Source organism: Chiloscyllium plagiosum, unplaced genomic scaffold (assembly GCF_037043375.1).
Source record: "Chiloscyllium plagiosum isolate Xiang-an unplaced genomic scaffold, Cpla_swu_hap1 HiC_scaffold_29, whole genome shotgun sequence".
NCBI classification, from domain to species: Eukaryota; Metazoa; Chordata; class Chondrichthyes; order Orectolobiformes; family Hemiscylliidae; genus Chiloscyllium; species Chiloscyllium plagiosum.
In genome coordinates, this window is record NW_028270167.1 from 39,047,087 (window position 1) to 39,074,743 (window position 27,657).

Below are 27,657 nucleotides of genomic sequence, written 5' to 3' on the forward strand. Positions count from 1 at the left end.
TTACCACAATTTAATAAACGAGCACACAATAATATAGTTCATCACATTTTACTGAACCACAAAAACATTTTGAATGACATGGTAATAAATTGACTCACAATAACAAACTGAACCTCAGTAAAATATTGTACCATTCTATGAAGACAGACACAGAATGAAGTAAGTCCCCTTCTGTAATAAATCCAGGGATGTAATCGAACAGTGTAATAATCTGGTCTACAGTAACATATTGCATAGTACTGTAATAAACTGAAGAATGAACCACAGTACCACACTGTAATGGAGCTAAGAGGGGTGGCGGAGACAATAGCATAGTGGCAAAGCCATGAGACTAATCATCCAGAGGCCCACAATAATAATCCAGGAACATAGACTCAAATCCAACCACAAAAACTGGTGATATTTAAATGCAATAATAATTCTGACTCATAAAGATAACTTCAGCAACGGTGTTGGTGACAATTATTATAACTCTTACAATAATTTGCCTGGCTTATTAATGCCTTAATTCCCTTCTGGACAGGAAATTTACTATCCTTACGTGGTCTGGCCTACATTTGACTCCAGACCCACATCAATGTGAGTGACTCATAGCTGCCCTCAGAAATAGCCACTCAATCCAAAAGCAATTACGGATGGTCAACAATTCTGACCTTGCCAGAAAGGGTTCCATAAATGGATAAATAAAACCTTAAATACACCACAATGAAACAAATGATACTACTTTGCAATGAATGGATTCTCTTTCGCACTTATTGTACCAAATGGTAATAAACTGAGACACAATAAAATACAGTCAGAGTGATAACATATGCAGTATTAAAGTGCTCTATAAATGTGTTATTTTTTATTCATTGGCGGAGTATAGGCTTCACTGGTTGGAACAGCATTTATTATGTCTCCCTTAGTTACTTTGAACTAGGATGCTTACTAGGCCATTACAGATGACAGCTAAGAGTCAGCTACATTGCCGTCGGTTTGGAGGCATATGTAGGCAGGACTAGGCAAGGATGGGAGATTCCTCTCCGAAAGGATATTAGTGAATCAAATGGGTCACATGGTTGTCATTAGATTCATGTTTTTAAGTTCAGATTTTTTTTAAAAATTGAACTCAAATTTCGTCTGCCAAGGCAGAGTCCAAAACTATGTCCCAGTATATTGATGCTCTGGATTTCTGACATTACCACTGCAACACTTAAAAATCAATACCGTACATTTAGAAACCATAATTTTCTTTCAGCAAATCCGTGTTACCAGCACATCTGACATGATTCTTTTTTCTTTTTCAGTTCATTGGACATGGGTATTATTGGCCAGGCTGATATTAATTATCCATTCCATTGGAATGTGCCATTGAGCTGACTTCCTAAGCTGCTGCTGATGTAGATACACCACAGCACCAATAAGGAAAGAATTCCAGAATTTTGAATGATTGCCAGTGGAGAATCGTTGCAAGTCAATGATCTGCTGCTTGAAGGAGAAATCACAATGGCCTTCCACAAGCATCTGTCTTTCTAGATGACAGAGATTGTCAGTTTGAAAGGTGCTGTCAAAAGAGTATTGGCAACTTTCTGCAGTGCAGACTGTAGATGGAGGACAGTGCACTGTGGTAGAGGGAGTGAATTTCTCAGGTGCTGGATATGATATTAATCTAGCAGGATGCCTTGTTCGGAAATGTGAAGAGCCTCTTGTGTGTTTTTGGAGTTTCATTCATCCAAGCAGGTAGAGAGGATTATGTCACACTCCTGAAGTGTGCCTTGTGGATATGGACAAGTTTTAAAGAGCTCGGAGGTGAATTACTTTTCCCAGAATTCCCAGCATCTGATCTGCTCTCGTGGAACTGAGTATTTATATGGATTAGTGGTGCTGGAAGAGCACAGCAGTTCAGGCAGCATCCAAGGAGCAGCGAAATCGACGTTTCGGGCAAAAGCCCTTCTGATCCTATTCTGGTTCTTGGACTGAGGGTTCAATAACCATAACGTCTTTGAACATTGAGGGAAGTTAGTTAGATTCTCTCTTGTAGGAAATTGATCTCTGCTTGGTATTTTTATGATGGAATGTTACTTGCTACTTACCAGGACGAGCCTGAGCTTTCTCAAAGCCTTACTGTTTGTGAGTCTCAAGACTTGAGTTTAGTCAAACTGGTAGATTTTAAGAAGCATTTTAAAGGAGGAGAGTAGAACTTTTGAAAGGTTTAGAGAGGGAATCTCAGAGTTTCCTGTTATGGAGATGGAACGTAATGATCAACTACACTGTGATTAGTGAACTACATTAAAATACAGACTATATTCATAAACTACACTACATTAAATAACATACGAATAATGAGGTAAGGCTTCAGTCAGAACGAGGCACAGATTTAAAATAATTGGCAAATAATTCAGATGGAGAATAGAAGTTGTATTTTTATAGCAAGTTGTTTTGATCTGAAATGTGTTACCTGAAAGAGTGGGAGTAACTTTCAAAAGCAATTATATGCATATTTGAAGTGGAAATATTTGGAGGGCGACTAAGAAAGGTATATATTTATATAGTGCCCTTCCCAACTCAAAACATTCCAAATTGCATTATGTCCAAGTAGACATGGGTGTAAGAAACATAGCAGTCAAGTTGTGTGCAGCAAGATTCCATAAACCACAATGTGATCATGACAAGATTATTTTATTTGAGGTGCAAATACTGAACTGGACATTGAGGAACGATATTCCCATATTTTTCAAAACAACAAGTGAAATCTTGTATGGCACTTTGGAAAGCAGACAGGACCTCTTCTTTCTGGATCTCATCCAGAAGACTCCCTCAAGCATTGCATTAAAGGGGAAGGGATGAGTTGGGAAATGAGACAAACTGAGTACCTCCTTCAAATATCCAGAGTAGGCAGAAAGGTTATCTCTTGTGTTAAATAATTCAATGATTGTACACAGTGCACTGCACCACACTACAATATATTACACTTTCATACTGCCACATGGTGTAACATACTGCACAGTAATATGTATATATAGTGCCACATTGAAAAGCTCCACCACAATATAATTCATTACCTGTGCTATTATAAGCAAAATAGATAATAACTCAACACAGTCAGTGGAGCCCGAAATGTCTTTTCAGCTTTCAAGATATGTTGCTCTGCTATGAAGCATCTGTAAAATCACTTTCTCTAAATGTCTTCTACATATGATTGTTAAATAAAAAACTGAGAAGTACTGAGGATCATTGTCCCTTTGTTCCTTTGCCAAGTTATGGAATTTTTTGATGATTGTTTTGACATAAATAGCAGAAAGTAAATAGCAGCTAATCAGCCTGTGCCTCTAAGTCAATAAACATATGTCCATTGCTCAATGTTTCTGGTGACGTTGCAAATCAGTTTTCTTTTGTTAATTCAGTACAAATATGCTGGTACACTCCAGCATAGTTCTATATATCTTTCGCAGATAATCGCCCTTTTATTGATTCATCGTCTTACCTGGATTGGCTAACCGGCTGCTGGTGGGTCCTAGAATTTGATATGGATCTGAAATACAGAAGCACTCTCCTCAGTATTCACCAGAATGGAAAACTAAATAAAAATGGATTTAAATTAAAAGAACATTCAAATCAAATGTTGGAATTCTACAACAAGCATTCATCTAAATAGAAAGCGTCAGAAAAGTATCAAATTTCCTCTGTTTCAGACCCGCCCTCTAGCTCACGCTGGCCTCTGCCCATGGTTGTGCAATCGCCTCAGAAAATGTACCGGACTGGTAAGTGACAATTACACCAGAGAGTCACTGATACTACCCAGTCAGTTTACTGATCCAGTTTTGGAGCAGATTGCAGGAAGTTTTGAACACCAGATCACCAGACACACATTTAGTTTCCTATTCCAGTATATGTTCAGTCAATAGCCCTGTGTGGAACAAATCTGATTTCATATGCACACAGCCAACTCCTCAGTTTTAGATATAAGCAATAAGTTCTTGCTTTATACATCAGCCCATCCAGGGCTAGTGCTATGAAGATTGAAATGATGGAGTTGAAGTTTAGGCTTAGGAAAAGTGCCCAGGAAAGGTGAAGATCTTTTAGGGATGTGGAAGGAGAGTGAAAATAAAGGAAGAACACTCAATTAGTGTCCTACATTAGCTTAGATCTTCTTCCTATTTCTTTCCATTTCTACACTGACAGAACATTCTGCAAGGCCATCACACTCTTTCTTTTACTCTTCACTATTACCTGGTTGGGGTCGAGGTTGTTCTGAGCTTTTATTCACACTTTGCGTTGCTCCAGGAGAAGCTGAAAAAATAGATTCATAAACTAATTCAAAGCATTATGTATAGAAGCACTTCTCTGAACAGAGGATGAGTAACATTTGTCAGTAAGGTTGAAAGTGGTCAGAAAACACGATTTTTCTGAAAAACAGTTCAATAAATAGGAGACAAAAATAGAAATTTCTGGAAGAGCTCAGCAGGTCTGGCAGCATTTGTGAAGAGAATCAGAATTAACATTTTGGTTCAAGTGACTCTTCCTCAGAACAGACTGTCATGGAATTGGCATTATGGAAGAGAGGAGGGACTGAGGAACCTTTTATCATCCAACCTTTGGAAAACATTCGTTCAAATAGTGTTTTCAGTGCTCATAGTAAAAACTAACCATGCTCTGAACTTTGACAAGCATGTGTTTCTCAACCACGAAGATTTGAAACCAGATAACACACTTTATGGTTCAGAAATTAATGAACTGACACTGGATCTCAGAGCCATATTGATGGAAAAGGACCTGTCATTGATCTGTCTGTGATGGATCATTTGACAATAGAGGAAATGCTGTAATTGGCCTTCAAGCTTCTTCGGAAAGATGTTCAAAACTTGCAAGGGTTCAGAAAAGATATACAAGGATGCTGCCAGGACTGAAGGGTTTGAGCTGAATAGGCTAGGGCTATATTCCCATGAGCATCAGAAGCTGAGGGGTGACCTTATATAGGTTTATAAAATCATGAGGGGAATGGATATGGTGAGTAGCCAAGGTCTTTACCCCAGGGCTGGGGAGTCTAAGAGCAGAAGAACATAGATTTAAGATGAGAGGGTAACAATTTTAAAGGGAACTAAGAGGTAACTTTTTCATGTAGAGGGTGGTGCGTATATGGAATGAGCTGCCAGAGGAGTAGGTGGAAGGTGGTACAATTACAACATTTAAAAGGATGGGTAAATGATTAGGAATAGTTTAGAGGGATATGTGCCAAATGCTGGAAAATGGCACGAGACTAATGTAGGATATCTGGTCGGCCCAAAGGAATTGGAGTGAAGGGTCTGTTTCCGTGCCGCACATCTCTATGACTCTATGACATCATAACATAAGTGTATAAGTGTGGACTGGACCACACTTGATTCTAATGTTTCACATAATTAAATATTAAATTGGAGCTCAACTCTTAAAGAATGGTAATTTGGGCAAAATACTTGAGAGCTACTGGCATGGGTGAAATTGCACCCAGTGTAAGCTGTTCTTGGGAGAAAAGAGTAGCAAACGCAGCATCAAAACAATTTGAATGTCAATATATCATCAGCTATCTCAATTAAAATTGATCGCAATGAAATACACAGTTAAGAGAAAAAGGAACATAAAAGAGAGCTGATAGAAGAGGACTATAATATGCCAGTGCTCAGTTTGGGAGTATTGAAGGTTGATTGACTCTTATTCATTCAATTCTTATTTTTAAAGTAATTACAGCACTTACTGAAAATGAAAATGGCTATAAATTCGACAAACTCCTACAGCAATTAAATGAGTTTAAAGTTATTGGTTGAGATTTAATGTCACTGATATTAAATTGGTTTCATTGCCAATTGGTTGGGGAACTGGCAGGAACCTCTAACTACTTCTGAAGCCCGCTAAATTTTAGTACCTGTGTGGCATTTCACTGACCTAGTGTCAGATCCACCCAAGGATTCAGAACCCAGGGGAGGGGAAGATCAATCCCAAAAGCTGCTGGTCAGATGGTCACTCACAGGTGATTGGAGTGAGAAGACAGTCATGTGGGGACAGCCAATAGACCTTGAGAAATAGGAACAGGATAGTGGCCATTCTGCCCCTCAGGTCTGCTCTGCCATGACTGATCCGACATTCTTCATATTCACTTTCTTTCCCTTTCCCCATAACTCTTGATTTCCATAGTGATCAATAATCTCAGCCTTAAATATACACAAGGGCTCTGCCCTGATGGCTCTTTGTGGCAAGACATTCCAAAGACTTACAACCTGCTGAGAGAAGAAATTCCTCCTCATCTTATCTCCTTTATTCTGAGACTATGCTCCCTGGCCCCCGACACTTCCCTGAGGGGAAACATCCTTGCACCATTGACCCCATCAAGCCACTTAAGAATCCTGTGTGCTACAGTGAGATCAACTCTTATTTTGAAACTTCAGTGAATAGAGTCCCACCCTGTTTAGTCTTGATTAACAATACAATCCATCCATGCCAGGGATCATGCTAGCCAACTTCCTCTGAACTGTCTCCAGAAATGATATCTTTCCTTCAAGCGGGGGACCAAAACTGCTCACGGTCCTCCAGAAGGGGCTTCACCTGCACCTTGTACAGTTGCAGGAAAACGTCCTGACTCTTGAACTGCAAAGCCCCCTGAAATAAGTGCTGGTGTTAGCCTTCCTCATTATCTGATGCATGTATGATAGCTCTCTGTGTATTGTGCACAAGTACCCCCCAAATCCCACTGTATTGCAGCTTTTGGCAGTTTTTTTCCACTTAAATAATACTCTATTCTTTTGTTCTCCTTTCCAAAATGAAACTTATATTTCCCACGCTACACTCTGTTTCCCACACTATACACAGCTCATCAACTTGAGGAGGGACAGGCGATCAGAGGGAAGACATGAAAGAATCCTGAGTGTGATACATGCCACTTTTCTCAGCACAGATCATCTCCTCAGTGATACATTCCCATAAATAAAGGACTTCTGCCTCCAATGAAGTCACAGGCAAAGGTGACAAGATTTTCTGGATGCCTTTCAGGAGGTATACAAAAGGCCATGTAGTTCCCATTTAATTCCTGAGCCACCAGTAAGTTCGATAGGTTCAGGGATAATTGGTGCCACGTGTCTCGTTTGTAAGTCTAATTGGCCACACTTTAAGTAAGCAAGTTGTACACATTAACATGGCCTCTATCCCCTCCTACAGGAACAAGGATGTCCTGCTGCAATTATACAGTTCTGAGGAAGGGTCGCCAGACCCAAAATACTATCTCTGATTTCTCTCTACAGATGCTGCCAGACGTACTGAGTTTTTCCAGCAATTACAGGGCTTTGGTGAGATCACACTGAGACTATCATGTGTGGTTCGTTCTCCTTAGCTGAGGAAGAATATGCTTGCTATTGTGGGAGTACAGCAAAGGTTTACTAGATTTATCTCTCATGTGACAGAACTGACATAAAAAGAGAGGTTGATTTGGTTAGGATTATATTTACCAGAGTTTGGATAATAAAGTGAGGGATTTTTTTTAAGATTAGATTCCCTACAGTGTGGAAACAGGCCCTTCCACCAAACCAGTCCACACCGACTCTCCGAACAGTAACCCACCTAGACCCATTTCCCTCTGACTAATGCACCTAACACACTATGGGAAATTTAACATGGCCAATTCACCTGACCTGCACATCTTTAGACTGTGGGAGGAAATCCATACAGGCATGGGGACAATATCCAAACTCCACACAGACAGTTACCCTAGGCTAGAATCAAACCTGAGACCCTAGTGCTGTGAGTCAGCAGTGCTAACCACTGAGCCACCGTGCTGCCCTTAAGGGATCTCATAGATGCTTATAAAATCCTAACAGTACACGATGGACCAAATGCAGGAATCCTAGAATTCCCTCTGTAACGGCATTGGATCAAACCTCAGCATGTGGACTGCAGCAGTTCTGGAAGGCAGTGTGCCACCACCTTCTCAAGGGCAATTAGGGACAGACAATAAAAATGCTGGCCCAGGGAGTGATGTCCGCATCCCATGAGTGAATATAAAAAATGTTCCTGATGATTGGAGAGTCCAGAACCAGTCTAAGGATACAGGGTAGGCCATTTCGGACTGACATGAGGAGAAATGTCTTCATCCACAGAGTGGTGAGACTGTGGAATTCTCTGCTACAGAAAGTCGGTCAGGCCAAAACCGTATGATTTCAAAAAGGATTTGGATATAGCACATGGGACTAAATGGTTGAAAGGGTATGGGGTAAAAGCAGGAATCGGTTATTGTATTAAGTGATCAGCCATGATTATACTGAATGGCGTAGCAGGTGCAATGGGCCAAATGGTCAACTCCTGCTCCTAATTTCTACCTTTCCATTGTTCTTGCCAAAGGTTTTATAGGAGCTGGAGGACTGAGTGACATCTTGTGTGAACTAATTCAGGGCCTGACAGCCAGGCTTCCTTCCTATTGGACTGGATTAAATTTCATCCAATAATTCAGAAATGATAACAGCATCCAATACATCTCTCAACGTCTCTTTATTCTTTCTCATAAATGGAAATATACTGTACCATCTCCACCGATCGGGAGACAGTTTCCTGGATCTGTATCGTTGGATCACACTGGCATTGTACGCATTAGAGTTCTATGGATTTTTCACAGATCTGCAATATAACGCTGTGAAAATGTCCAACATATGTGATGCCCAGTTCATACAGACATGGAGCCAGAAAAATCTCCTGTTTCCTTCTCTTGTATCCTTATTGCATTGAAATCAAGATTCACTGCACCATTTCTAACTCAAATATATTTTTCTCAGGGTTTCAGGTCAAAGGTCTTTACTTATCTGAAGCCTTTCATAAATCTCTACAACCCAAGATTGGTCTCTCTTCACGAATATTCATTTTGAGACTACTTTTCAAAATTGCTGAAAGAGAGGCCCCATTGCAAACCTCAAATTCCAGAATGCTATACGTTCATCTCTGGGATTTTCTGAATGCTTATAATTCCCAACTGCAGGTCTGCATTCAAAAATCCACCATTAAACTTTGCTCAAACTTACTGATGCTCTGTTCTATTGATACTTGTACTTAGTTTTATTTTTAAATGTATTTAATGGTACTTACTTTTTGTCACATTGTTCATATTATTGCCCCATCCAGATCTCCTGCCAGTGTCATATGATGCATCTAAAAGAAACAAAAGACAGGGTCTAGTAAGCCAATAATTTATTAATCCTGTACCAACAAGATCAGATCATAATATTCCAACAGTCCAACAGAATTAATGAGGCTACTGCTTAATGTAAATGTGTCAATACTATAGCACTGCAACTCTGGACCTGCACAAAAACTAAACAGGGTTAACTGGAATCAGTAGGTCATCAAATCATATATGAATTGTGAAACTGGAAAATACCACAACAGATTATCCACGCAGTTACCTCATTCATGACCTTTGGTGTGCACAATGTTTTGTTCAACTTCCTACATAACAGCAACGATTACATTTCAAAACTTGGTTTTGTAATGCACTGGGGAAGAATGAAAAGAACGACAAAACCACATTTTCTTTAAAAATTCTGCAACATACAACAGGCAAATACTCAGAACTTGGTAACAATTGGGTTTCCCTCCTTCAAATGCACTGCACAGGAGATCTTGTGGTGCAGTGGGTAGCATCCCTAACTCTGAGCCAGAATCTCCAGGTTTAAGTCCCACTCCAGGATTTGAGAACCAAAGAAGGTGTACTTGTAGCATAGACAAACAGTTGAATATCAACTTTAAATCCTTCTAGTATACATCAATTGCAGGCCGTAAGAATGGGAGAGATTCCATCCTTGTGATAGAAAGTAACTGTAGCCTCCACCATCACTATCCATAGCTCCAGGTTATAAAATGTACATAAATGTGTGTGTTGTCACAACAGCTCAGATCCTTGGATGGTCCGTGAGGATCAGCATGGTGCAAGTAGAATGGAGAGAAAGTGAGGACTGCAGATGCTGGAGATTGGAGTCGAGAGTGGGGTGCTGGAAAAGCACAGCAGGTCAGGCAGCATCCGAGGAGCAGGAGAATCGATGTTTTGGGCAAGAGCCCTGATGAAGATTCCTCTACTTCTCGGATGTTGCCTGACCTGCTGTGCTTTTCCAGCACCCACTATCAAATAGAATGGGGGTTCAGTTTGGATCTGGTGTCTGCCTCCTTGCTCTAATTGTGGTAATATAGGTTGGACCTGTTTTCAGACAGATATTCAATAAGAAGGAGCACACTGCAGTTTATTTCTGACAGTAGGACAAGAAGTTGATAACTCTTCCACAGGTAAGTGAAATCTTCTAGCTTGGATACAGGCTGTTTGAAGAATGAGCAGTTGATCTGATAATGGCAATGACCAGCCTGAGTGTGACCACTGATAGGCATGTTGTCACAATGACTGGTATGTTACTGCACACCTAAACTCATTGGGCCAGACTGTCCTGTAGTGGCACATCTATATGTAAGTACACGTAACCAGTGCAAACAAAAAAGGTATTTCTAAAGTGTACAACTATCTCATTATTTGTGCCACTTTGTTGGGAGTTTTTCTTCTTTACAACATTGACTTTGCTGAAAACAGGGAGACGTTAATTATCATAGCTGCACACACCCATTCCATTAACATCAGTGCCAATCATCATTTTCCAGGAAGAATTAATTCTATTTTTAATATCATTGTCACTTAAGTTTGCTAGATCTTGCTGCACAAACAATGGTGAGCAAGCAATGTTCACTATTACCAATGTGTAACTCAGCCAGCAAATTCAATGGATTCAGAGATTTGCCTCAAATTACAAATCTCCAGGCCTTATGTTTGATTTTGCTGCTGGGTACTTATTGTTATTCAAGTAGTACCTCACCCTCACTTCAACATTATTTTTAAGAATTTAAATTACATATTAATAACCCATTAACTTTGTCACAGTCAATTCAATATTATACAATTTGAACATGTGATAATAATATGGTCTAACGTTTTGTGACACAGGAAGCGAACAATTTCAAATGTTCAATATAATTTCCACATAAAGCAAACATCATTAAAACGTTTTCTCTTAATTTTCTTTTCTGTCCCTTTCTTTCACTCCCACTTAACTCTGCCATTATCATATCAATTGCTTCATTTTACTTTCTGTTTTTGATTTGAAAGCCAATTTGTGCTACTTTCTTCTCCTTTCGAACTTTTTTTTGTAAGTTAAAATCTCATTGACTGTGGAAATGTACTACTGGCCCCAATTTCCCTGTTGCTCCTGTTACATAGAGTCATAGAATCATAGAGCTGTACAGCATGGAAACAGACCCTTCTGTCCAACTAGATGCCTTAAGTTAATCTAGTCCAGATGTGGAGGTATTAGTGTTGGACTGGGGTTGGCAAAGTCAGAAATCAGATAACACCAAGATATAGTCCAACACCAGGTTATTGTTTATTTGAAATCACAACCTTTCAGAGTGTTGCCCCTTCGTCAGGTGAAGAAAAGTATTATGTGAAATACAATGAAAAGTCAGAAACATGGGAGCGATATTAGGGAGGATGACATTTGTTTAAAGAGTTATTTAAAAGTGAGAAAGTCAAATGGACAAGTTTGGGGAAAGAATTGTGTGACATTTGGTCTCCTTGTCTGAAGAAAGACATACTTTCTATTGAGGGAGTCCAGCGAAGGTTCACCAAACCGATTCCCAGGATGGCAGGAGTGTCATTTTAAGAAAGATTGGATTGCCTGGGCTTGTGCTTGCTGTAATTTAGAAGAATGAGTGGGGATCTCAAAGAACCTATCCAATCCTGATGGAACTGGACAGGCTAGATGTGGTAAGAATGTTCCTGATGCTAGGAACATCCAGAACTAAAGATAACAGTTTTATGAGTAAGGGTTAAGCCATTCAGGACTGAGATGAGGAAGACTTTTTTTTTACTGAGAGTTGTGAACCTGTGGAATTCTCTTCCACAGAATGGTGTTGGGGCCAGTCCCAAATATATTCAAGAGGGAGCTGGATATGGACCTTATGACCAACGTGATCGAGTAAAATGGAGAGAAAGTAGGAATGGGATACTGAAATTGGATGATCAGCCATGATCATGTTGAAGGCTGGTGCAGGCTCGAAGGGCCCACTCTTGCACTTATTTTCGATGTTTCTAATTCCAGAGCTTTGATACTAGGTAGATGAAGGCAACCTACTGCCCCCTCAACCACGACCTCACCTCCCATCACCAAACCATCATCTCCCAAACCATCCACAACCTCATCACCTCTGGGGATCTCCCATCCACAGTCTCCAATCTCAGAGTTCGAGAACCCCGCAACTCTACCTCCTACCCAAAATTTACAGACCTGACTGCCCAGGTCGACCCATTGTCTCAGCCTGTTCCTGCCTCACCCAACTTATCTCGGCATACCTTGACACTGTCCTGTCCCCCTTAGTCGAGGAATGCCACACCTACATTCGGGACACCATCCATGCTCTCCACCTCCTCCATGACATTTGTTTCCCCGGCTCCCAGCGCCTTATTTTCAGCATGGACAACCAGTCACTGTACACATCTATCCACCATGACAAAGGGCTCCAACGCCAACATTTCTTCCTGTCATGTCGACCCAATCAGTACCCTTCCACTGACACTCTCGTTCAACTGGCTGAACTGGTCCTCACCCTCAACACGTTCTCCTTCCAATCCTCCCATTTCCTCCAAACCAAAGGGGTAGCCATGGGCATCCACATGGTCCCCAGCTATACCTGCCTCTTTGTCAACGTGGAACAGTCCATTTTCACAGCTACACCGGCACTAGTCTCCATCTTTTCCTCTGCTACGTTGATGACTGTATCGGCGCTACCTCGTGCTCTCACGAGGAGGTTGAACAGTTCATCAATGTCACAAACACATTCCACCCTGACCATAAGTTTACCTGTACCATCTCAAGACACCTTCCTCCCCTTCCTGGATCTCTCCATCTTCATTTCCGGTGACTAACTCAACACGGATATCCACTACAAACTCACTGACTCCCACAGCTACTTGGACTGCACCTCCTCCCACCCTGCCACTTATAAAAACATTAGCCCTTATCCCAATTCCTCCATTTCTGCTGCATCTGCTCCCAGGAAGACCAATTCCACCACAGAACATTCCAGATAGCAACTTTCCTCAAAGACTGCAATTTACCCTCCCACATGGTCGACGAGGTCCTCCAGCTCATCTCCTCAACATCCCACACCTCTGCCCTCAAACCCCATCCCTCCAAACCCTACAAGACAGAAACCCTCTCTCCCCCCCCAACACCCGCTTTCACCTTCCACCCACCAATCTCTGGATACTTTGCACCACCATTTCCACCAGCTAGAAGCAGACCCCACATCCAGAGATATATTTCCCTCCCCACCCCATCTGCGTTTTAGAGAGACCATTCCCTCAGCGACTCCCTTGTCAGGTCCACGCTCCCCCTCCCCCCCCCCACCACCCCACCAACCTATCCTCCGCTCTTGGTACCTTCCCTTGCTACCGCAAGAAGTGCAAAACCCGTGCGCACACCTTCCCAATGTGGATTTCACCAGTTTCCCCATTTCCCCTTCCCTCACCTTATCTGAGACCCAACCCTCCAACTTGGCACCGCCCTCTCAACCTGTCTTACCTGTCCATCATCCTTCCCACCTATCTGCTCCATCCTCCTCTTTGACCTATCACTTTCAGCCCCTCCTTCATCTACCATTGCATTCCCAGCTTCCTTCCCCCAGATCCGCACCCACTCTCCGCCATTTACCTCTTAGCTCCCTTGGCCCACAAGCCTCATTGCTGATGAAGGCTTTATGCCCAAACGTCAATTCTCCTGATTCTCGGATGCTGCCTGACTGGCTGTGCTTTTCCAGCACCACACTCTTTGACGTAGATGAAGGCATACCAATAGAGAAATGAACAAAATCTGGAATGGTCAAAGGGAATTTGAGGGGAACAGGCAATTTGGCTGCTGTGGCTTGAAGGAAATTACAGAGTTGGGTGGCACGGTGGCTCAGTGGTTAGCACTGCTGCCTCACAGCTCCAGGGACCCAGGTTCAATCCCCACAACTGTCTGTGTGGAGTTTGCACATTCTCCCCGTGTCTGCGTGGGTTTCCTCCGGGTGCTCCGGTTTCCTCCCAAAGGTGTACAGGTTAGGTGAATTGGCGATGCTAAATTGTCTGTAGTGTTAGGTGCAGGGGTAAAATGTAAGGGAATGGGTATGGGTGGGTTGCTCTTTGGAGGGTCGGTGTGGACTTGCTGGGCCGAAGGGCCTGTTTCCACACTGTAGGGAATCTAATCTATGGAGAAATTTGAAAACAAAAACGAGAATTTTCAAACTAAGACATTGCATAACTGGGAACCAATGGAGATCAACACATCCAGTGTAATGGGTAAAAAGGACACAGTGCAAGTTCAGAAATGAGCTACAGAGTTCTGAATGACCTTGAGTTTAAAAAGGCTGACCGCAGTTAGTCATGAGCTGGAGTTAACCAAACATGGATGAGTGTCTAAGCAGCAGATGGGCTGATGCAGGGTGAATGGCAGCAGGTTAAGTGAACATAGGCCATCTTAGCAATGGTGCATACCTATGTTTGGAAACTCACATATAGCTTACGTCTGACACCAAGATTGTGAACAGTCTGGTTGAGTCTCAGACAGTTGCCAGGGAGAAGGCTGGAACTGGAGACTAGGGAACTGAGTTTGTGGTGGGGATTAAAGGCTTCATTCTTCCCAATATTTAATTGATGGAAATTTCTGCTCATCCAATACTGGATGTGGTCCAAGCAGTCTAACGATACGGAGACACTGAAGGGATCAGAAGTGCTGCTCAGGTGGGGTTTATTGGAACCAGAGGGAGATGAGATTTTTTTTAAAAATGTAGTTGGTTGCGATGTTTGGAAATGTAATGCTGAAGCAGTTTCAGCAGTTAGTTCCAAACAGATATTGGATATATACTTGAAAACAAAATGCAATAGCAGGGAGGTGAAACTATTTGGATAACATGCTAAAAGAGACAGACAGCTAAAATGGACTGAATGGCCATAAAATAAGCATTGCGTTGTGAGAATTACAAACCTGACAACAGTGCAGGAGTCCTTAATTGAATGCTGTAAAATACTGCGCTTTCACGACTTGAGTCACCTCGTTGACTGAGGGGCTGTTGTTAGGTCAGTATTTAAAGTAGCTCCGCATGATTATTTGTGAATGTTTAAATTTGTTTTATTCCCAAAAAGAAAGTTTAAGGTCAGCTGTATAAATGAAGGCACGGAATGTGGCGCAGCTTTCCAAAGCAAACTGGCCTTTCAAAAGAATTATTTAAATGTGGAAAAGTTAAATGGAGCTGGAAGGGGACGTTGTTCGAATTTGCTGGCTGAGGGTTTGTGTGAGTGTGTTGTACACCGGCCAAGAAGAGGCGAGGTCACGAGTTTAAATAATTAGTTGGTAGCCAGACTACAAGAAGCAATACACAAACAGGACTTAGGAAATGGCCAGGATTTAATCATTTCACTGTAAACACGCCGTTAGTGTATGTACAGAGCCACAATTGCATAATTATTGGGCGCCAAGCCAGAGAGCCCAAACCAGATCGTTATTCGTTAAAGAAAAGAAATCCATCTCGCCCCCCGCCCCCTCTAAAGATGAATTGTTTTTCTTTGCATTTGTTTTACATTCCGGAAAAACTGTTCGTTATAACAGAAAGAGAATATTTCTCGTGTAATTAAGATGTTTACAAATTAATCAACTTCTTCAAACTCTTCTATATAATTATATAGACTGAATAAATATAAACATTCCAACAAATTAGATAAAATTACTCAGTAAGAATCAACTAATGAAAACGGATATTTGAAGCATTTCATTCAAGCAAATGTCTACTGTAATCGAGTCTACCTTGGACGGAAAGGGGGATAATAAATTATTTTGTTTAATACATTTCAGTTTGTTTTATTGGGCAGCGAAATCAACTCTAAAATATCTCGGTGTTGTCTTCTGATGTTGAACAGAATCGTCTGTCATTCGCACTGTAATCACTGTGGAGAGTGCCCGGGGAAAGACATCTATCCCCCAGCCCCCGCTCAGCGAATTGGGCAAGTTTCATGAGCTCCAGCGGTCCCCGAAGCGTTGCACTTCCTGAACTGTGGGCTAGAGCACAGCTCCCTCTTTGTTTTCCCCTCTCGCACTAGTTTTTTTTTACATGGCGTAAGTTTGCAGTCGAGTGTTCAAACCAGACAAAACACAAAATCGAGAGCAGAGCCGAGTTGAGTTCCTGCCACTGTGCTTTGTCTCCTGTCTGCAATCCCCTCTCACGCCCTCCCCATAAAAAATCTATCACCACTTCTCCCCAGTTTAAGTTCGCAAGATTTACTGCCTCACCTTGTCACACACAATACAACTTCAGTGTATAGAAAGACAAGCGTGTCCTGGGTTTCTGAGTTATTTTGGAGCTGGAATAAGCTCAACTGTTATAAAATGAAATTCATACTCTTTAAATCTTGAGAACTGTAGATTGTGGCTTAGCCTTGTGTTTAGTGGATTGATATCCCAAAGAGTATAAATTCAAATCATGAGGATATAAATTTGTTTTTTTTCTATTTTAAAAGAACTGAATCTATATTAAAAAAAGCGGTGTTTCCTTTTGAAACCAAACCCTGCCCTGGTGTGATTCCAATTATTGATTCTGAACTGACCCATGATAGCAAGACTTGGTCAGCATGGACAAGTTGGACCAAAGGGTCTGTTTCTATGCTCTATGACATACTCGTAGGATAATGAAAGATGAATCATAAATGTCAGCCTTGTGCCCACAGCAGAGGATACTTTTAACTGAAAAGAGAGAATATATCAGAGACCCAAAGGGACTCTATAATGTATTTGAGCTACAAGCAGAATTTTTCCTGTCAGGCACACATTTTGGAAAATCCACAATAGTTTGATAATTGTACATCTTTGACTGCAGTTGTACCACACTTATCAACACAAGTTAATATAGCTTTTGACAAATGCAGTTTAAACTAGCTCTGTTATCCTTGCCTAGCAGATTACATTCTTTAAATGTATGTTAGCACGCAGATATTGCTCCTTCTTCTAAACATTATGAGTGTGCAGGAGGGTGTGCCCACTATCTCATCAAATTAAAAAAACTCTGAAGTTAGTGCCCTTGAAAATCAACAGACCACCCAAACACTTCTCAGATTTGGCTATATACCCAACTGGAATTAATCTCTGCACAGTACAAAGTCCATGATGCGAGAACCCTTCTAGGAAACTATCTCACACGCAAGTGGCTCTAATGTCTTTTGAAGATGTTCAGCTATCAGACTCACATTGTATTTTTGCCTCGCTTTGTCCAGAACTAGTTGGTACCAATTCAGAACTGGTACAGAAGCTGCAGTGTCCCATATCAAGGTTATTCAATAATTGTTATATCAGTGTCAGTGCTGAATGGCTCTTGTGTAGTTACAGAATCATAGAGATGTACAACATGAACTCATCCATGTCAACCAGATATCCTACATTAATCTAGTCCCATTTGCCACATTTGGTCCATGTCTCTCTTAAGCCCTTCCTATTTGTATACCCATCCAAATGCCTTAATTGTACCAGCCTCCACCACTTCTTCTGGCAGCTCATTTCAAACTTGCACTAACCTCTGTGTGAACAAGTTGCCCCTGAGGCCCCTTTTAAATCCTTCCCTTCTCACCTTAAACCTATGCCCTCTAGTTTTGGACTCCCCTACCCTGAGGAATGTCACCCCATCCATGCCCCTCATGAATTTATAAATTTCTAGAAGGTTAGTGACATTCCTGGTGTAAATTTTCAAGATTTGATAAAAGTGATCACAGGGAACAACTAGTAGTAACAAATCTGACCAATAACAATGACTTTTATTTATGTAGCACTGATAACAGTAAAACATTGCTGGGTACTTCAGTGAAAAATAACAAAGAAATGTTTGACACTGAGCCACATATTGGGGTTGATGGTCAGAAGCTGGTTTGCAGAGAGTTTCAGGGAGCATATGGAATGAGCTATCAGCGGAAGTTATTGAGGTAGATACATTAACAACGCTTAAAAGGCATTTGAACAAATACATGGATAGGAAAGGATTAGAAAGGCACGGGCCAACTGCAGGGAAGTGGGGTTAGTGTGGATGGACATTTTGGTCAGCATGAACCAGTTTGGGCCAAACTGTATTGTAAGACTTTATGACTCTATGAGACAACAAGGAGCACTTAGAATCAAAGGCAAGGACGTAGGGCAAAAGAATGGAAGGGGACAGCTGAAGAGATGCCCCCGAGGTTAGAGCAACTAAAATAGTGTTTTCTTTTACTTCCACCTGAGTGGAAGGACTCTGGACTTCAAATCAAAGATGCACCTCCAACATATAGCAGCACTGCTTCAGGGTTGATGTTGTGCCGTAACATGCTCAGTTCCCTATGCTCATACACAGATTTATAGAGCCACAGATTTATACAGCACTGAAAAGGCCCTGCGCCTATCAAGTCTGCACCAACATGTGAAAAGATGTGACCGGCCCAATGCAGTTGATTGGCAGTAATATCTTGGAGTCAAGAGGTCAAAATTCAATAAGTGTCTAAGAGGGTTATTGGGCTGACAGAGATAGGGAAGGCTGAAGCCTTGAGACATTTAAAAACAAAAATGAGAATTTTTGTCAGCAGCCAGTATAGGTCAAATATCATAACATTCAAGAGTATGGGACAAGCACAGGAAGTTGGGATTAGCATACTTTTAGTGGTAGTTATGTTGGTGCAAACTCAATAGGCCAAAGGGCCTTTTCAGTCCTGTATAAAACTATGGATCTACGGATCAATGAATGAGCACAGGGAACTGAGCATGTTACAGCACAACATCAATCTGTAACGTAGCACTGAGAGAGTTATGCTACTGGTTGGAGGTGTACCTTTGACTTGAAGCCAGAATCCTCATGTACCCCCTCAGGTAGAAGTAAATAAAACACTATTTCAAAGAACAACAGGGAGTAAGCCCCATGCTGTGGCCAATATTCATCATTCAATCAGCATTCCACTTAGTCATTATCACTTGGTCAATGTGGAACTTTGCTATGCAAGGTTGCAGTTCTGTTTCCTACGTTATAATAATTTCTTCAAAGTATTGGACTCCAAAATATTACCATCAATCAGCTACATTGGGTCTGTCACATCTTTTCACATGTCTGACACAAGATTTCCAAAACTAACACTTCTGAACTCCATTAAGGCATGAGGTTACCAAGAGCGCAGAGAAAGGGGTTTCTCAAAGCATCCCTGAAACAAACGCAATACTCTCCCTGCTTCAAAAGAATCTCTCGCCCAAGATCACCCCAGATTGGAAAAGAAACATTGCGATGATACCAACAACCTCAAATGTATGGTACTGGCCCACATGCAAACAATAGAAGGAAGTATCAAAATCCACCCAACCACCTCTCCAAACCCCACCTGCTGCAGGGTGGATCCAGCATCAAACAGTATAGTTAACCCAGGACCCACAACTCCAGAGCAGTGGATATTTATCCTTGGTCCCAGGGAATTGTCTATGAAGACAACTTCAAAGAACCTGACCCAAGGGCAGCATGGTGGCTCCATGGCGAGCAGTGCTGCCTCACAGTATCAGGAACCTGGGTTCAATTCCACCCTCAGGCAACTGTATGGAGTTTGCACATTGTCCCTGTGTCTGTATAGGTTTCTTCCAGGAGCTCCAGTTTCTTCCACAGTCCAAAGATGTACAGGTTAGGTGGACTCGCCATGGGAAATGCAGGAATAGGGTTGGGTCTGAGTGGGATGCTCTTCAGGGTTGTGTGGACTCAATGGGCTGAATGGCCTGTAGCCACACTGTAGGGAATTCTATGAAATGGAGGGGAGCAGTTCTGGTGAAACAAGACACAGTCTGAGTTCTGGGCTAAGGCAATAAAGTCTCTGGGAAAACCAATCCTTCTGCATTTGGGTCCAAATAATGTCACAAGAAGTCTGCTAGTATTTACTACTTGGTTAGAGACATTGCCTATGATGTACAATTATGTTGTCTGAACATATTCTACTCAGATCAAAGAGTACTGAGGCAAGCCAGATCTGTGTGCTGGTTGGGTATGAAATGTGAGTGTTTCTGCTGGATTTCCACACTGGTCCCTGTCTCAGTGAGTACACTGAGTCCAATACTAGGTCAGGGTGGTTAAACAAAGCTCAGCCTTCGTCAGGATTGAGAAACGGGCTCCCACTGAAATATCACGTCGTTTTGGAAAAATGAGAGTTTAAAAAAATGTAACCTCCAGGGATTACAGGGAAAGAGCAGCCTCGCCCAATTCTCGCGGATCCTAAACCTCTAACAGACACAAAGTGCTGGCCGCTGACCACTTGATCAAACCTATTTAAAACAGTGTGTACAGATCAACAGCGAAAAGCTGACTCGAAGGCTCTGTTGCTATTAGAGAGCAGGTCAGAACCTGATTGCTAGACCAGCCTGGGTGAGACTGGCAGTTATTCCAGCAGCAACACTCTCAGATTAATTAAGACGACAAAGAGAGATTTTTGTTTCTTTTTGTTTTATTTTCTCCCTATCAGTAATGAATGCGGCAGAATGTTTTTTTTATTTTGTGCACCTGTCTGACAGTGAGTCAGGCCAAGCACCCACCTCCCACCAGCTCTGTTCCTGATGGGCTATTTGTTCAGCTTCCACTTGGAAAAATAAAAGAGGGCGGGCAGCCCCATTAAAGCATCACGGGTTGGGTTCTGATGAGCTTTTGTCTCAGCAATGCACCTTTTAGTTTAGAATTCAGGTAGAGGCGAGGGGCAGCTGAATGGAAGCGAGATGGAGAGTGCACTTTACCGATGGCACAATACCGCACCTGCATTCGCCACTCCAGACTGCGTTCAACAAGCCGCCTTGAGAGACTGGTCCATGTCAGTTCAAAGACTCATCTCTCAAAACAGCCGCACTGGCAGATTACCCCTGCACACCAGCCTCCTCCCCTGGTAACTGAACGAGAATTCTATTTCCACTCACATTTCCGGCGCAATTTCAGAATCTTTTCCCAACCTCTCTCTTGAAATTGTTTCTTTTTTTGATAAGTCACAATGTGCTGACAAGTCCAGAAATAACTCCCAACCCCCGCCCATCGCGGAAATGCCCCATATTTAATTCTAGGACTATGCCGAGTCTCCTCTCGCAATATTCATAGGCCTTTCTGCCACTGTATTCGTGCTATCTCTTTGAAACATCTACATCCACCTATTCCCTTGTTATAGTTTTCAAACCTGTTCCCCTTCAACTAATTATCTAGTTCAATGTTAATGTTGTTACTGAATCTTCTTCCAGCAATTTTTCATTGAAGTGCATTCCAGATCACAGCAGCTCTCTCAGAGAGAAAAGAAATTCTGTCCCCTCCCCTTCTTTTGCCCTACATCCTTGCCTCTGATTCAAAGTGCTCCTTGTTCTCTCATAGAATCATCAATGCAGGAGTAGGCCTTTGGTCCAAACTGGACCATATCGACCAAAATGTCCATCCACACTAACCCCATTTCCCTGCAGCTGGCCATATGTTTCTGACCCTCTCCTATCCATGTATTTGTTCAAATGCTTTTTTAAAAGTTGTTACTGTACCCCCCTCAATAACTTGTGGGTGGCACAGTGGTTAGCACTGCTGCCTCACAGCGCCAGAGACCCGGGTTCAATTCCCACCTCAGGCGACTGACTGTGTGGAGTTTGCACATTCTCCCCGTGTCTGCGTGGATTTCCTCCGGGTACTCCGGTTTCCTCCCACAGTCCAAAGATGTGCAGGTCAGGTGAATTGGCCATGTTAAATTGCCCATAGTGCTAGGTAAGAGGTAAATGTAGGGGTATGGGTGGGTTGCGCTTCGGCGGGTCAGTGTGGACTTGTTGGGCCGAAGGGCCTGTTTCCACACTATAATCTAATCTAACTTCTGCTGGTAGCTCATTCCATATGCATTCTGCGTAAAAACGTTGCCCCTCAAGTTCCTTTTTATTCTTTCCCCTCTAAGTCTCAATTCCCCAACCCTGGGACAAAGACTGAGTGCATTCATTCTATCCATGCCTCTCCTGATCTTAGTTACAAATCACACAACACCAGAACACCAGGTTATAGTCCTACAGGTTTAATTGGAAGCACAAGCTTTCAGAGCGCCGCTCCTTGTCACAACCACCTGATGAAGGAGCAGTGCTCCAAAAGCTAGTGCTTCCAATTAAACTTGTTGGACTATAACAGGGTGTTGTGTGATTTGTAGCTTTGTACACCCCAGTCCAACCCTGGTATCTCCAAATCATGACTCTCATGATTTTATACACCTCTATAAGGTTCCCCCCTCAGGTTCCTATGCTCAAAAGAAAAATGTCCTAGCTTGTCACACCTCTCCCTATAACTCAGACCATTGCGTCCTGGCAACATCCTTGTAAATTTCTTCTGCACTCTTTCCAGTTTAATAACATTCTTCCTATAACAAGGTGACCAAAACTAAACACAGTACTCCAAATGTGGCATCACCAACATCCTGTATAACTGCAACATAACTTCCCAACCTCTGCACAATGTCCTAACTGATGAAGGCCAGTGTGTCAAAAGCCTTCTTCGCTGCCTTGTCTACCTGTGACTCCACTTTCAGAGAACTATGAACCTGATCTCCAAGATCCCTCTGTTCCATACACTCCTTAAGGCCCTATCATTCATCATGAAACTCCTACCTTGATTTGACTTTCCAAAATGCAAGACCTCACACTTATCGATATTAAACTCCATTTGCCAATTCTCATCCCAGTTCCCCAGTTGATTAAGGTCCTGCTGCAATTTCCTCACTGCCCACAATATTGCCTAACTCAGTGCCATCTGCAAGCTTACTAATTATGATTGTACATTCTCATCCAAATCATTCATATAGATAACAAACAGCAATAGACCCTGCACCAAGAGCTGAGGCACTCCACTAGTCACAGGTCTCCAATACAATAGCATCCTTCTACTATTAATCTCTGCTTTTTACCATCAAGCCAATTGTGTATCCAATTTGCTATCTCGCTCTGGATTCCATGCAATCTAACCTTCCAGAACAGCCTACCATGTGGAACCTTATCAAAGGCCTTACTGAAATCCATAGAACCACGTCTACCATCCTATCCACGTTAACCCTCCTGGTCACTTCATCAAATAACTAACAAATTTGTGAGGCATGATCTCCTACTCACAAAGCCATGCTGACTATTCCTAAACAAACCCTATCTTATAAATGTATGTATATTGTATCCCTCAGTATCTTCTCAAGTAACTTACCTATCACAGATGTTAAACTTACTAGTCTAGAGTTCCCAGGTTTTTCTTTGTAGCCCTTCTTGAATAAGGGCACAACATTTGCTATCCTCAAGTCTTCCAGGACCTTACCCGTGGCTAACGATGATGCAAAAATATCAGCTAGGGCCCCTGCAATTCCTTCTCTGGCCTCTTGCAGTGTTCTTGGATATACCTGGTCAGGACCAGGAGATTTATCTACCTTCACATATTCTAATACATCCAACACCTCCTTTACTGTGATATGGCCTGTCCCCAATATATCACCACTAAGTTCCCAAGTTTTCATGTTTTCGTGTCTTTTTCCATGGTAAACACAGAGGAGAAATATTCATTGAGAACCTTGCCAATCTCCTGCAGTTCTACACAAACATGTCCACTTTGGTCTTTGAGATGTGGTATTCTCTCTCAAGTTATTCTTTTTTCTTTAATATACTTAAAGTACCTCTTTGGATTCACCCTAATCTTCTCGGCCCCTTTTTATCCTCCTGATTTCCTTCTTCAGTAAACTCCTGCATTCCCTGTATACCTCCAGGATTTACGTTGATCCCAGCTGCCTGTACCTGAGCCACACCTCCTCCTTTTTTCTGGTCAAAGTCTCAATATCTCTTGTCATCCAGGGTTCCCTTTTCCTGCCAACCTTGCCCATCACCCTCACAGGAACATACAGACCTTGAACTCCCAATACCTCACTTTTAAAAGCTTCACACTTGCTAGAGGTCCCTTCACCTGGAAACAAGCTACTCCAATCAATCTCTGGAAGTTCCTGTCTAATTCCATCAAAATTCTCCTTGCCCCAGTTTAAAACATGAATCTATGGACCATAATTATTTTAAAATTAATGGAACTACGGTCACTGGTCCCAAAGTGCTCCCCCACTGTCACCTCAGTCACCTGTCCTGCACTATTTCACATGAGTACATCGAGTTTTGTCCCTTCCTGAGTTGGACCCTCTAGAAACTGCTTGAGGAAACTTTCCTGAATGCACTTTACAAATTCCATCCTATCTAAGCCCTTAACATTTTGGTAGTCCCAGACAACTTAGGAAAATTAAAATCCCCTACTATGACAGCCATTTTCCTCCAGCAAGTCTTCCCAATCTCCCCGCATATTTATTCCTCTACTTCCTGTTGACTATTTGGGGTCCTTTTGTACAGCCTGAATAATGCCACCATACCCTTCTTATTTCTTCGCTCCACCCACAAAGCCTCACTGGATGATCCTTCAGTTACTTCATCTCAAACTACTGTACTATACGCGCTTTAATCAAAAATGCAACTCCCCTCCCCTCCTTCCACCTCCTCTGTCCCGCCGAACGCACCTATACCCTGGCACATTAAGTTGCCAGTCCTGTCCCTCCCTTAGCCATGTTTCTGCAATGTTATAAAATCCCAATCCCATGTATCTATCCACGTCCTGAGGTCATCAGCCTCACCTGTCAGCCCTCTTGAATTGAAATAGATGCAACTTAATCTCACAGGCATTCCATGCTCTGTGTTATGTTCTGGCCTGACCTGTCTCCTCAACTTACTGTTTCTGATTACTCCATCTCCATCCAGCCTCACACTTGCCTCCCCTGTGTTGTGGATCCTAACCCCTGCCAATATAGTTTAAACCCTCCCTTGCAGTACGAGTACACCTGGCTGTCGAGATACTGGTCCTCCTCCAGCTCAGGTGCCACCTGTCCTCTTTGAACACGTCACTTCTGCCCCAGCTAAGATCCCAAAAATCTAAAAATCTGAATCCATGACAGCTGCATCAATTCTTTCACTATGCATTCATCTGCCATATCCTCCTGTTCTTACCCCTACTAGCGCATGGCATTGGAAGTAATCTGGAGATTACCACCAGCGAGGTTCCGGTTTTTAACTTTATTCCTATCTCTCTGTAATCTCTCTGCAGGACCTCATCCTTATTTCTACCCATGTCATTTGTACCAATGGAGATGTACCTACTAGAGAAGTGTGAATCTTGACTACTCTTCGGAAATAAGACAGGGCAGGTGGCATGGGGGGAACACTTTGGGGCCAGCGACCATAATTCTACTGGCTTTAAAATAGTGATGGAAAAAAATAGACTGGATCTAACAGTTGAAGTTCAAAATTGGAGGAAGGCTAATTTTGATGGGATTAGGCAAGAACATCCAAAAGCTGACTGGGGCAGATATTCACAGGTAAAGGGATGGTTGGAAAATAAGAAACCTTCAGAAATGAGATAACGAGAATTCAGAGACAGTATATTCCAGTTAGGATGAAAAGAAAGGCTGGTAAGTACAGGAAAAACTGGATGACGAGAGAAATTGAGGTTTTGGTTAAGAAAAAAAAAAGGAAGTCTATGTCAGGTCTCGACAGAGATTGCATGAATCCTTAGAAGAGTGCAAAGGCAGTAAGAGTATACTTACGAGGGAAATCAGGATGGGCAAAAAGGGGACATGAGATTGCTTTGGCAAATATGGTTAAGGAGAATCCAAAAGGATTTTACAAATACATTAAGGACAAAAGCGTAACTAGGGAGAGAATAGGGCCCTTCAAAGATCGGCAAAGCGGCCTTGGGTGGAGCCGGAGGAGATGGGGAGATACTAAATGAATATTTTGCACAGTGTTACCTTGGAGAAGGACATGAAGATATAGAATGTGGGGAACTAGATGGTGACGTCTTGAAAAATGACCATATTACAGAGGAGAAGTGCTGGATGTCTTGAGATACACAAAGGTGTATAAATCCCCAGGACCTGATCAGATATAGCCTAGAATTCTGTGGGAAGCTAGAGAAGTGATTGCTGGGCCCTTTGCTGAGATATTTGTATCATCAATAGTCACAGGTGAGATGCCAGATGACTGGAGGTTGGTTAGCGTGGTGCTACTATTTAAGAAAGGTGTTAAATACAAGCCAAAGAACTATAGACCGGTGAGCCTGATGTCAGTGGTGGGCAAGTTGTTGGAGGGAATCCTGAGGGACAGAACTTACACATATTTGGAATGGCAAGGACTGATTAGGGATCGTCAACATGGCTTTGTGGATGGAAAATCATGTCTCACAAACTTGATTGAGTTTTTTGAAGAAGTAACAAAGAGGATTGATGAGGGCAGAGCAGGGGAACTGACCTATATGGACTTCAGTAAGGCATTCGATAAGGTTCCCTATGGGAGACTGGTTAGCAAGGTTAGATCTCATGGAATACAGGGAACACTAACTATCTGGAAACAGAATCAGCTCGAAGATAAAAAATGGAAGGTGGTGGTGGAGAGTTGTTTTTCAGACTGGAGGCCTGTGACTACTGGAGTGTCACAAGGATTGGTGCTGGGTCCACTACTTTTCGTGATTTATATAAATGATTTGGATGTGAACACAGGAGATATAGTTAGTAAGTTTGCACAGCAAATTTGGAGGTGTAGTGGACAGCGAAGAAGGTTACCTCAGAGTCCAATTTGATCAAATGGGCCAATGGGCTGAAGAGTGGCAGATGGAATTTAATTTAGGTAAATGCGAGGTGCTGCCTTTTGGAAAAGCAAATCTTAGCAGGACTTATACACTTAATAGCAAGTTTCTAGGAAGTGTTGCTGAACAAAAAGACCTTGGAGTGCAGATTCATAGTTCCTTGAAAGCAGAGTTGCAGGTTGATAGGATAGTGAAGATGGCATTTGGTATGCCTCCCTTTATGAGTCAGAGTATTGAGTACAGGAGTTGGGAGGTCATATTGCGGCTGTACAGAACTTTGGTTAGGCCACTTTTGGAATATTGTGTGCAATTCTGGTCTCCTTCCCATCTGAAGGATGTTGTAAAACATGAAAGGTTTCAGAAAAGATTTACAATGATATTGCTAGGGTTGGAGGATTTGAGCTACAGGGAGAGGCTGAATAGGTTAGGGCTGTTTTCCCTGGAAAATCAGAGGTTGAGGGGTGACCTTATAAAGGTTTATAAAATTTTGAGGGGCATGGATAGATTAAATAGAGAAAGTCATTTCCCTAAGGTGAGGGAGTCTAGAACTAGAAGGCATAGGTTTAAGGTGAGAGGGGAAAGATATAAAAGGGACCTAAGGGGCAACTTTTTCACACAGAGGGTTGTGCATGTATGGATTGAGCTGCCAGAGGAAGTAGTAGAGGCTGGTACAATTGCAGCATTTAAAAGGCATCTGGATGGCTATATGAGTAGGAAGGGTTTAGCAGGAAATGGGCCAAGTGCTGGCAAATGGGACTAGATTAGGTTAGGATATCTATCAGTATGGACAAGTTGGACCGAAGGGTCTGTTTTCATGCTGTACACCTCTGTGAGTCTATGACTCCATGACTTCTTCTACTCTTTGGAAATACTTCAGAATTGGAACTTCTCCTCAACTGTCTACTTTAGGGAGAAGAACACCAACCCAGAATGAAA

The 27,657-nt window shown here is 42.2% G+C and overlaps 1 protein-coding gene across 7 annotated transcripts in view; it reads right to left on the minus strand.

Moving 5' to 3' along the window:
- Positions 1-27,657, minus strand: part of fli1 (Fli-1 proto-oncogene, ETS transcription factor) — a 79,644-nt gene that overhangs the window by 11,233 nt on the left and 40,754 nt on the right. For all 7 annotated transcript variants that reach the window (XM_087976499.1, XM_043676917.2, XM_043676921.2 and 4 more), the window contains 3 exons: positions 9,079-9,141; positions 4,213-4,272; positions 3,467-3,514 (listed from right to left, as the gene is read on the minus strand). In XM_087976499.1, coding sequence (XP_087832625.1) covers positions 3,467-3,514; positions 4,213-4,272; positions 9,079-9,141 — 171 coding nt within the window. The remainder of the gene's footprint in view (positions 1-3,466; positions 3,515-4,212; positions 4,273-9,078; positions 9,142-27,657) is intronic.